The sequence below is a fragment of the Capsella rubella genome, unplaced genomic scaffold (assembly GCF_000375325.1).
Source record: "Capsella rubella cultivar Monte Gargano unplaced genomic scaffold, Caprub1_0 scaffold_4, whole genome shotgun sequence".
NCBI classification, from domain to species: Eukaryota; Viridiplantae; Streptophyta; class Magnoliopsida; order Brassicales; family Brassicaceae; genus Capsella; species Capsella rubella.
The window spans coordinates 7,397,350-7,409,088 of NW_006238920.1; the positions used below are offsets into that span (position 1 = coordinate 7,397,350).

Genomic DNA, 11,739 nt, shown 5'->3' on the forward strand with positions numbered 1-11,739 from the left:
TAAACGCGGGAACATACAAAAAATATTCCGACAAATTTCCGACGACCATATAATTTCCGACGAATTTCCGACAACCGTAGAATTTCCGACGAATTTCCGACAACCGTAGAATTTCCGACGAATTTCTGACGACCGTAGAATTTCCGACAAATTTCCGACGACCGTAGATATTTCCGACGAATTTCCGACGATCGTAGATATTTCCGACAAATTTCCGACGACATTTTTTATTTTTAAAAATATATAATTAAAAATAAAAAATACAAAAACAAGAATAATATATGTTTCGATGAAGTTACGACGAAATTCCCACGACCACAAAATTTCCGACCAACTAATTTGACAAATTTTCGACCACTTTTGTTTGGTCGGAAAATTTTGCTAATTTCCGACCAATTTTCGACGAATTTTAATTTCTCGAAAATTAGTGGGAAAATGGTTGGAAATTCGTCGGAAAATTTCCGACTATTATTTTGGTCGGAAATGGTGGTCGGAAACAGATATGTTTTCTTGTAGTGTAAACTCTTACTAACGTCTCTTCAATATTTATCAATGTATTTTACCAAATTTTGATTCAGTTGGTGTATGCAAGACCCATCAACAATCTTCAATTGTTTAGTACTTTAGTTGTATACTTGTATCATCCTTGGAGAGTACAAACGCATTAGTTGAAGTCTACTAGCTAGTTTCCTCCATGAAAAACCAACAAGTTTTAAATATCTAGTTTTGTGGTTTTTGCGCCATGTTATAAGATGGAAAAAGCGCACCACACGAATTTAATTCCCATCAGAAAGACTTATAGAAAAGTCAAAGTCATTATAATCGACAAAATCTGTGCGAGTACAATAAAACACGTAGCTAGCTTGGTCTATTACATAAACAGTTAACTTGTTTTTTTTTCAAAGGCGTTATTGTATATAGAAATACAACGATAAAGAAGAGAAAACAGTTAAAGATCACGATCGATCATGTACACATACACGTCTCTTCAACTTCACAAAGTACAAAGCATGCATTATGCATATGGATGGTTTAATATCTAACAAAGCATATTTTTCAAAGATGGTACTAATTACTCTATTAGCCGGAAATCAAGCTACACTTGTTGATTAAAAAATAAAGGAAATTAAAAACCTCATGATTAATGAAATGTTAGGCTTGTCTACCAATAAGAGTGTTTTTAATTATTTATATGCTTGGGACAATCCGTGCACGTGTGAACCGACAAAAACGCCGTCGTCTTCTATTCATAGAGAAGCAAATGGTTTTCTACTTTCTAAAAAGTATCCAAACCAACCATGATCAAGTGAATTACTTGACATTTCGTTTGACCCCAACCAGTTCTTAGTTTCTTTTTCTCTCTTTATTGGTTCGGTTCACCAAACATTTCTTAGGAAAGTAAAAAAGTTCTTGGTTAAATGAATGATTTGAGTCGTGTATCTTGGTTTACAACCAGAGTTATTCAAGAAATTTACATGAACGGATGCATGTTTTAGTGATTCGAGAGAGCTAGCATCTATGCTTCGGCTTTGGAATCTTCGGCTATAGAAGTTTTTTTAGCTTTTTTGTTTGTTTTGTTTTCTAACTGTTAGAACATAAACTAGAGACTAGACACTAGAGTTAATGGGTCCAAGCATCCATCACTATAGCTTAATAAGATACTTTAGTAATGATTTTGTTTCCCGGAGTTAGAAACACTCACTCATAGTAATTGACTTAAGATATTAGACAAAGGTTTCTCTTGAGGAAAACACAAGCAATGGTAAAATATCCCTCAAAGGAAATGCCATACTTCCGCTTTCTTTTCTTGTCATACTTTTTTCACACATTTGGTCACATTCATGAATATACACTATATATATGTTCTTTTTAACACGAGGTAATTATTATTAAAAATGTGTTTGTAGGAAAAGTATGTGTTTTGTTTCATATATAATTGATAAGGGATTAAAAAAAAAATATTGTTATCGGATCTAAAAGAAATATCCTCCATAAAAATCGTATTTTATATATATATTATGATTATCATTTTTATAATGAGGAACCAAGAAGATATTTATGAAGTCAATTATTGCTTTATGTATGGGATTCATATAAATACTTTTATTAATTAGAAGCAAATCCATAGAGCAGAAATCGAAATCGGACATAAAGCCAAACAAAGAGAGATCAAATAATAATTTTTTTTTAAAGACAGAACCACGACACTGTCACTTATCAATTATTTTTATTTTTTCTCACTTCGCAGTGTTCCATCTCTCTCTCTCTTGTCCTTTCGCTAACTGTAACATGACATTACCTTTTCTTAATATATTATTGCTTCGCTGCATTATGTCTCTCTGTATAAAAAAAAGAAGAAGAGCAAAACGAAAACAATAAAGTAGGACGAGACGAGAGATCGAGACGACGATGGATACTACAAAGAAAATAAAACTAGACATTAACAAGTATGATAATAGTATAGAGGCAATACACTTGGAGAGAATACACGAGCATGCGTGACAACTGACATGAACTTCAGAAACATGTGATTATATAAGGTTCCAAACTTAAACTGTATATTTTAATGAAAAACTTCTTCAGGTTCTGTCCACTAATATAGTTGCACCAGTCCACATGATTGTTTAGTTTTTAGACAATGCTTTTATGTTTTCTTTAACTATTAGATTCGTGGAGATACTCTTGTACTACTGACCAAAATTAGCCTTAGATGCTCTCATGTTTCTATATCAGCCATAGATGCGTTTAAAAAATTTAAATACAAAATAAGAATGTTTACAAATCATTACTACACCATGTTAGATATTTGTTATGAACATTGTACTTCTTCATGTATCACACTATTTTTGTTGTGTTTACATTACATAGAACTTTTATTTACTCAATGATCCATTAGATCATACATGATGATGAAGAAAAATCATTATTACTAAATCTATTAAAATTCTCGTTCTGAAGAATTCTCAACAACCAAAAAAACCGTATATTCAAAAGATGACAAAAAAAAAAAAAAAAGTTATTACTCACCTCAACACACAAAAAAAGTTAAAACTCTTAGCTTCACCTGGAGCTTGTTATTGATGTGTGTTTCTGTACAAACAACTTCGCTAACAGTAGGCCGAGATGAAACACTTTGGACACAGATAGATCAGATACGACTAATGTCACGACCGAAGACGAAAGTGGTGAACCAATTAATGGCGACATAGAAGCGGTTTCTCCAACTTACGACTCGAGTCAGATAGGCCGATCTCCATATGAACCAGCTCACGAAACCAGTCATTGATATCCCTTTTGCGTCCTGCCCAAGTGACACGTTTATGAGTGCCTTTTTCAAGGAAATATCAAGTGAGTCAGTATATGTTTGTTACCTTGCTCTCTCGGAGGTCGACTAGGGCTTTGTATCTACCGATGGTAGCCATGCTTCCAAGATGCTTATACACAAAGGGAGCTCCAAGTTCTATCTCCTTTGCACTGTTGGCTCGTCCTCCATTGGCTTTCCCGATCTCATTTAGGAGATTCGCCAAGTATTTGCCTTCTCTCTCAGCTACCTGAAATGGTCAGTGACATAGAAGAAATGTACTATTAAGAAGAAATGAGAGCCAGAAACAGAGTATGAAATGTTATCTACCTGAGCTAGAGCAGGAAGGGTTGGTTTTCCGGTGGTCTCCAGATACCCGCTGCAGTCACCAATGGCAAACACGTCTTGAACAGAAGGTACACGCATCCATTCGTCAATGCCAATCCTATCGAGATAAACATCCAAAAAGTCAACTTGCTGTTGAGTAATATTTAGCAAAAAAAGGTCTAGTACAGTGATCTTGATGGACTAACCTTCCAGTAGGATCTTTTGGTAGACCAAGAGACCTAACGAAAGGAGAAGGACCAACACCAGTGGACCACACTAGGAGTCCGTAGGGAACTTCTGTGCCATCGTCAAGTATTAGCTTCTGAGGCTGCACATCCTTCACAATCCCACGCACAAACCGTACTCCAGACTAATGTACATTAAAACCAGAAGTTTTTAAAAGGAAATGCCCCATAAAAGTTAGCAAAAACCATTTGCATGTACGACTTCTTAATGTGTTCACCTTGTTCAACTGTTTGATAGCATAACGTCTAAGACGATCATCGAACGATGAAAGTATATCCCTGGCCTGTAAAATTCGCATTGAAACAATTTTTCTTTTCGTGATGATTTGCAAAGAAGATTTCAAAGGGAGCAGCGTCTTACAAACAAACCTCTATCAAGGTAACATGAATGTCGTCCTTCACATGGGCATATCTTTGGCGAACATCTTTCATGATAAAGTCACTCAATTCACCGCTAAACTCAACCCCTGTTGGTCCACCTCCAACAACGACGCAATGTAACAGCCTCTGTTTCTCCTCTTTCGCTATGCCTAATTAAAAGAACTGTTATATTCTAATTCTGATTCCGATTCTTATCCTTCAGAGGATAAAATTCTGTTTACCAGGAGTATCAGACAGCATCAGATTCAAAAGAAGCTTTCTCCGGATCTCCTGAGCATGGTGAACCTCACGGAGAAAGATGGCATTTTCCATGACGCCATGGATTCCAAACGTGGATGCCTCTGCACCACTTGCTACTACAAGCTTGTCGTAAGCAATCTTGAACTTCCATGGCTTTAATGTGTCCAAGCCATCAGTAAAAGTCTCACAGTGAACCTAATTACCAAGAAACAAGTCATATAACAACAGACTATCAAACCCCATAAGCTTCACCAAAAACAAAACTGAAGCTAACACTTTAGTACCATTAAGAAACTCCATTACTTCTTTTACCGAAATAATAGCTATTCCTAGTCTTCTACCAACTCTGCAAATCGAGCTAATTTTCTTAAAAGCTAAAGGGTTACAGTAACCAAAAAGCTCAGAGAGATTTGTATCAGCTTTCACAAATATAACAAAGTTTTTGCAACTCATAACTTAAACATGGGAAATTTCAAAAATGATCTCACAGGTCCCAGCATCATCAGTGACCAATCTGATCTATAAATCTCCCAAATCAAACACCTAATCCAAGAAATTCATCAAAACCATAAACGAAAGAGTGAGTGTAGAACCACCAACCTCATGAGCATCAGGATCAAGGCGAGAGCAATTAGCGAGGAAGAAATAAGAACCAGGCTCTCTGGAAATCGCAGGTTGAATACGAGAAATAGGCTCAGCGACAGACCTAAACTCGAGAGTGCCAACACAAGTAGAAGCAAGGAGAGGAGTGAAGACCATATGGTTCCTCGGAGATACGCAAACGACGTCGTAGAGATTCGTATCGATCCCTTTCATCAACCTACAACCCGCCCAACCCGACCCGAGAACCACCACTCTCGGCTTCTCTCCTTCTCTCGTCGGTCTCAAACCTTCGTATTGACTCCGATCCACACCATTTGATGCCGGAGATTGAATCTGAGTCTCTTGAGCTGTGCAGAAACGGGAAGCGAGAGTGTATGATGATGATGATGATGATCCGGAGTTTCTAAATCTGGTCAAGATCGATGATGATGTAGATGGTGAGACTCGTGTGAGGTTTTTGATTAAGAACATCGTTGTTGTTCTTCTTCGTCGTCTTCTTCGTTGTGATGTGTGTGTGTGTATATTGAAGAATCTTCTTCAGTCAAAGGTAATAGATTCCGTTTAAGAATTGGCCTCCTGAGCTGTTGGCAGCATTTGAAAATTTTCTCGACGAACTTAATGCGTCTTGGGCCTATATGTTCTTTTTTATGGGCTTAATTAATAGATATGGCCCATAAACAGTTTAATTCATGTGAATCAAATAGATGTAGAATAACGAAGTGTTATATATTACAAAGTTTATTTCTGATTATGTCGCTTACATATATAACTCGTTAAAGAAAAAAAAAAACAACTTTAATTTATTGGTCTATATGTATATATAGATTATTTGCAAGCTTACACAAAAGGAGTTGGGGAGATTAAGAAAATATAAGATTGTCTATCCATAATTTCTCAACGTCTGCGGCCTCTGCCGCCACGGGGTGGATCATGTCTAACGTTAGCTGAAGGCTCACCGTAGTCGTTGGTGCTCACCATCAGTGACCGTTCTTGCACCACCGTCATTTCATTTTCTGTCATATGCATTTTTTGTTGTTTATATTACATTTTAAACGTACTAGAAAATAATGATATACAATAACAACTTGAAAACTTTTGTACTTATATAAGAACTAAAATGTCAACTAGAGTATCTAAGGCAGAACTCGAATCTCAACACCCTCGTTTCCAATGTTTTTCTTACAGCTATGTCGACACTAGTATAAAAGTATATGTTTTGAAGTAACCCAAAAAAAAAAAGATTATGTTTTGTTCTTTAAATTTTCTAGTTGTAGCTTGATTAGGCCCAAAACCTCTTCTTCACGGTTTGCTAAAAGATATGTTGATTTGTTTAAATAGTTGTAGTAGTATGATCTGTCCTTGTTTCTTTGTCGTAATGTCAACGCTTTTGAAAGTGAACATAGATTAGATTATGAGCTATAGTATTTTACTTTACAATAAAAGGTTTTATTAATACTATAATTGTTTTTATGACCAGACTGCATAGTTTATTATAACTTTCTTACTGGATTCGTCGGCATCACCAAAAGTTTTTTTTGTTTATGTTTTAATAAGATAAGATTTGGCCGTGTGAACAAGTCATCGGCGAAAGGGTGAACTAGCTACAGGGAAGACAATCTCGAACGTCGTGTTTCATGTTCGCTTGATTTGAATATACATAGATAGAAATTGTATTGATGCAAGCAGCTGGCTGTAAACAGTGGACATAAAACTAAGATATAGATTTACTTATTTACAACTTATTTAGTTGTTTTTAAAAAATCAACTCTTAAATTAACGTTTTAACAAAAAAAAAGTTCAGCAAAATCATGCATCCTCATATGAATCACTTTTATCGTCATTTGACTTTAGTTTTGCAATTTTAAAACTGATCATTTCATAAAGAAGTAAAATCTAGCAATTTCATTTGCGTGGAATAAAGATGATTGCACCAAACTAAATGAGAAAAAAACAAAAAAACTTGGCATGTAGATAGAACGTACTAATTAACGTTTATAAAAAATTTCAACTTTAAAGTGGATTATTGCCATGTAGATTGAAATTTCGAGGAAAAAAAACTTCTGAAATCATATATTGTCTTTGCTAAAGAGAAACGATATTTTAGCCAAGAAAAAAATGTTCTTTTTAACAAATTTCTTTTTTTTCTAAATTTAAACATGGGTTTTTTAAATCTAATTTTTCGAGTTGGCAAAAAAAAACTAAGTTTACGTTCATAAATTTAAAAAAAAAAAAAAAATCTCCTGCAGAGCAAACACCGACTATGACATACTAATTAAAATTCTATTGTTTCATGTGCAATCAAGTTTACTTAATTTGTCAGTCTACAACATTCATAATACTATTATATCGTATTAAAATTATGTGTATATATGTATTTAGGGATCATTATTAAATATGCTAGTTTCTCTTTTTATTGGTGTAATTAAGTTTCTCTTTATATTTTCGTAAATCAATCTTTTCTCTTTTGGTGAGTTTGTAGAGCAATCATTTAAGACGACAAGCACTGTTCTGCATACGGATCACCACACCTCACCGGCCAATAAATGTATACACTTATTACTATTAGATCTCAATCACTAAAAACTATAAAGAAAAGAACTAATCATAACGGAAAACAGAGATTAAGAGATGAGTTATCCATGTTATCAAGAAACATAAAAAGATTATGAAAAACAGATAAAGATTATGGTGAGGTAAGCCATATAGTGCTTAAAGAATGGATAACCAAAGAAACAGATTCATACGAAACTACATAATACTTGGAACTGAGGAAACAGAGAAATCAAGAGAGGAAGTACCTGAAAACGAAAGACTGATGCGAGCAGAAGAGATAATGAGAGCAAATGAGAAGAAGAGAAACAAACATAACCCAATTCTTGGTGTTGATGAATAACTCATTCTTTCTCTATTCTATGTCTCTCTCTCTCTCTCTCTCTCTCTCACCTCTTTTATAGATGGCCACAAAATGTCGTCTCACACACCGGCCTTTTTAGTTTCGAAGACTTTCTATTTAGTTTTGAATTATATTATATATACATAGTTGCTTCCTTCAATCGCATAATTAACTCCTTTAAAACATTTTAAGACATATTTTTGCTTTTTTAGCATGATTGCATTTACATTTGGTAGGTATGACAAGATTGACGTAGATCCCCCAAATAATTTAGAATTAACTGTATCAAATTCAAAAGTATTATTTTTTATGAACTTGTTCTAATTAATACCAACAAACCACTGCATATTGTTAATGCAAAAAAATTGTTACCAACTTTTATAAGATATTTCATGCAGGGAGAGCATATAATAAGAGGACACAAATGGCATGAAGGATTAAGTTAAGTTGACATCTTGAAGCAAATGGTGTGAAACAGTTGTTGTCATAAACAGTGATCCTCCAAGGCTCAAATTGAGATGAGCTTGTCTTGTAATCGTGACTTAGGTTTAAAAGACAATACACTACGTATGATTCTGTTATCTACAGATATTAATGTAAGAGTTTGACGAGCTTTGTTACCAAAAGACCTAATGGATTTGATCTACTAATAAAAGTATTGGCCTTTAAAAACAAATAATTTAAGATAATAAAAAGCTTCAAGCCCTATCTTGCCATTGGCATGCTTCTGCTCAGGATAATGAAAGCTGACTTTTGGAGACGTATCTATAACAACAACACACTCACAGAAAGTTGACTTTTGGAGACGCATCTATAATACAACACATTACACATGCACACACACTCACATAAAGTTTTTGACTTTTGGAGAATTTTGTTTCCAAATTTTTTTCTATTATGTTGTACATAATTAGGGGTGGTGGTGTATTTCGAATTCTAGGTTTTCTTAATTCTAAAGGAAACAAAAAATAAATATACGAAACATAAAGGCATGGTTTTTTTTTGTACTTATTTTTTTCTTTTATGTGGCTAATTCTGATTTTCATATCAGTTTTGGTGGTAAGCAAGCAATTTTGTTTAGACATTTTATTCAGGTTTAGTTTCCTAGTATCCTACTTCATGCGAACCGGTTTTTGCAAAAACAATTATACTAACTAGTTTAATGTGTACTAAACAAAGATGTGATCTGATAGTTAACAAAGATGTGATCTGATTGGTGAATGGTGATAATAAAATATTGATTTCAGTGAGTTAAGAATCCACGAGCTATTAATTAGAGTAAATCAAAGAAAATTAAGTTTGATTAGAAAGTGTTTATGAAACTTTTTTTTTTTAACAAACAAATAATGTTTTAGGATAAGCAAAAACTTTGATGTAATTTTCAAGTTGAACTTTCATGTAATTAATAATTATGCTATGGTAAAGGAAAAACTTTTATGTAATTTTCAAACACACGTTAGGATAAGAATTATAAATCAAAATATCCTGATATTATTAATTGAAGAAGTTATTGAAATTTTTGATTAAAATAATATTACATTTCAATACAAAGTGTTCATTTAAAAGTGAATAAAATTAAATGTTATTAAATTGTATCTTCTTATAATCCTAAACTCTTAATTACAAATCACCCATGCAACACAATTCTTGTTACTCTATATACATTCTTAACCCATAAACAAATGCTTCAATACAAAAACATCTCACATAAAAAGCTTTAAAGAGAGTAAAATAGCCATGGCAACAACTGAGGCGTGTCGAGATAAGCCGTATGATCCAAACCACCCATTTAACATCTTCATAACGTTGACACCATCAGACACAGAGACAGACACAGGTTTGAGTAAGACACTAACGTTGCCCAAAAATGTGGTAGAAGAAAAAATATTTACTCAGATGGGGTACTCCTCGTTCTGCAAAAATTACAAAACCGAACTCGGTAGTTTTAGTGGATGTGTACGACTACGATTCTAAGGTTGCAATAACTCTTACTATGAAGAAAGAAACAGATGGGAATTTCAAACTATACGGATGGAATAACATTCTTGAGGGAAGAAAGTTCAAGACTGGCGATAGAATTGGATTTTGGTGGGATACTCAATTTGCTAGGCTTAATTTTACTTTGCTCTTGGTTGCTTAAACTGGATTAGACGACCGGACATCACAAACATCATCACTCGAATATGTTTATCGGGTTTTGTCGTGTGTGATCGAGTCTGGCTAGTTGCTGCTCTTGCTGTTTTTAGAAATTATGCATGCTATTATTTCCTTTGCCTTTGTAATATAAGAATAAAATTTAGCATAAGGTCTTTATTGATATCCAATATAAGATCAGGAATATATATGTTTTATGCAACGGAAGTCGTCAACAAACAAGTTTTACACATAGCAGTAAGAGATCCAAGTAGTTGAAGCAATCAAAAGGATTGTGCAAATAGCGGAAATACCCATATATCATCGTTTCTTGAATCCATATTTCTTACGTTCATAGAACAAATCAGTTTTAGCACTCCCGAGGTTAACAATCTTGGGGCAACCATCTCTGTCTTTCTCCTGTTGTGTACACTCTTTGCAGTAATAAGCATCTGAGATTCCAACTCCTCCGCATATCACACACCGGCCTTGGAATGACCCGTAGTTGCATTCGTCACATATACGTACAAGAGTACACGGACGCACGTAAGAATCACAAATCACGCATTTCCCGTCGCATTTCTCACACAGTCTTCCAATAGCAATCCCAGGTTGTTTCCGGCACATGATCAGATCAGGATGATGCTTTGCCATGGCTACTGGAACAGTGTTCTACCTGCAAACATAGGTTCAGCCCCCAAAAAAAAAGCAAGAGAGGTCAGTCACTTGTCTATAACTCTATATATTGCTTCACAAAGGACAGGTTACCAAGAGAGATAGCTTAATAATAGAAAAGAAACTGACGATTTCAGATTCTACTTAGTTAGAGCTAGTCCATCCTATTCCACCGCATCATGTAGCAGTTTCTTTCAACAAAAATTATCCCTTTTATAACTTGTTTCTAAACTATCAATATCCAAAACCAAGCTGATATTGAACGAGTATAATGGTGGAACAAAAAAATTACAAGCTTCTTCAAACTCAAATGGAGCTTATGAATTGATAAAACTAGTGAAAAAACACTAAACTATAATCAATTGTAAGCAGAAAAGGAAATTTATAACTTCAAAAAGGAACTTGTCTAATACTAATCTTCTCAGAGGAATTTCGTCGAACACCTTATCGGCACAAATTTCAGCCAAAAAGATCATTCTTTTTTCTAACTCCCAATTTCAGAGACCTAACTCTAGACTACCCAACAATAACTTCTATAAGCAAAATCAGATTTCGTTCGAACATAGATCCATCAATAAGCATAAACACTTAAATACCCTAAAAACTAAGGCAACGAAATCAAGAAAGAACAAGAAAAAAAACGAAAACTTAGAGAAAGAGTGACTGACCTCTCTCTCACAAGTAAATGAAAGATCTAAGTTCAGCAAAACCAAGAAGAACGTTGCGACTTGCGAGCGAGAAATTTCCCAGAGCGCCAAGATGAGAACACGAAGGAGACGAAGCAAGGACACGAACAAAAACGAGTCGGGTCGGGTTCTACAGATATAAACGAAGTATCGAGATTCCAGATTAGTCAAGTCGGTCCAATAATAATGGGCCTTTTGAAATTTGGGCTTTAAAAATTACGTAACCAAACCAAACCAGTAGATATAATAATCTAT

The 11,739-nt window shown here is 34.4% G+C and overlaps 3 protein-coding genes across 4 annotated transcripts; all 3 read right to left on the bottom strand.

The window, feature by feature from the left end:
- Positions 1 to 2,906: 2,906 nt before the first annotated feature.
- LOC17888759 (internal alternative NAD(P)H-ubiquinone oxidoreductase A2, mitochondrial) lies at positions 2,907 to 5,632 on the bottom strand. 2 transcript variants are annotated; one of them, XM_006293984.2, is made up of 8 exons: positions 5,095 to 5,631; positions 4,476 to 4,689; positions 4,243 to 4,403; positions 4,092 to 4,157; positions 3,835 to 3,998; positions 3,632 to 3,746; positions 3,372 to 3,551; positions 2,907 to 3,301 (listed from the first exon to the last, which is right to left on the bottom strand). In XM_006293984.2, the coding sequence occupies exons 1-8, from the start codon at positions 5,566 to 5,568 to the stop codon at positions 3,149 to 3,151; spliced, it is 1,527 nt and encodes a 508-aa protein (XP_006294046.1). In that variant the 5' UTR covers positions 5,569 to 5,631; the 3' UTR covers positions 2,907 to 3,148. The 2 variants fall into 2 exon arrangements, with proteins under 2 accessions (XP_006294046.1, XP_023639824.1); XM_023784056.1 differs by lacking the exon at positions 2,907 to 3,301 and having other exon boundaries at positions 3,416 to 3,547; positions 5,095 to 5,632.
- Positions 5,633 to 5,789: 157 nt separating this feature from the next.
- On the bottom strand, positions 5,790 to 8,067 carry LOC17888545 (protein PSY3). Its single transcript, XM_006295304.2, has 2 exons — positions 7,896 to 8,067; positions 5,790 to 6,110 (listed from the first exon to the last, which is right to left on the bottom strand). Exons 1-2 carry the CDS (start codon positions 7,993 to 7,995, stop codon positions 5,992 to 5,994), a joined length of 219 nt encoding a protein of 72 aa, XP_006295366.1. The 5' UTR covers positions 7,996 to 8,067; the 3' UTR covers positions 5,790 to 5,991.
- A 2,213-nt stretch (positions 8,068 to 10,280) lies between these two features.
- On the bottom strand, positions 10,281 to 11,587 carry LOC17888740 (PHD finger-like domain-containing protein 5B). The gene is made up of 2 exons (XM_006295215.2): positions 11,467 to 11,587; positions 10,281 to 10,799 (listed from the first exon to the last, which is right to left on the bottom strand). Exon 2 carries the CDS (start codon positions 10,775 to 10,777, stop codon positions 10,445 to 10,447), a length of 333 nt encoding a protein of 110 aa, XP_006295277.1. The 5' UTR covers positions 10,778 to 10,799; positions 11,467 to 11,587; the 3' UTR covers positions 10,281 to 10,444.
- Positions 11,588 to 11,739: the final 152 nt, after the last annotated feature.

Coding starts and splice junctions, on each gene's coding strand:
- LOC17888740 (XM_006295215.2), bottom strand. CDS start 10,777: ATGGCAAAGCATCATCCTGATCTGATCATGTGCCGGAAACAACCTGGG.
- LOC17888545 (XM_006295304.2), bottom strand. CDS start 7,995: ATGAGTTATTCATCAACACCAAGAATTGGGTTATGTTTGTTTCTCTTC. Junction 6,111..7,895: donor CATCAGTCTTTCGTTTTCAG/GTACTTCCTCTC, acceptor TGCATATGACAG/AAAATGAAATGACGGTGGTG.
- LOC17888759 (XM_006293984.2), bottom strand. CDS start 5,568: ATGTTCTTAATCAAAAACCTCACACGAGTCTCACCATCTACATCATCA. Junction 4,690..5,094: donor TTGATCCTGATGCTCATGAG/GTTGGTGGTTCT, acceptor CTTGGTAATTAG/GTTCACTGTGAGACTTTTAC. Junction 3,999..4,091: donor CTATCAAACAGTTGAACAAG/GTGAACACATTA, acceptor AATGTACATTAG/TCTGGAGTACGGTTTGTGCG.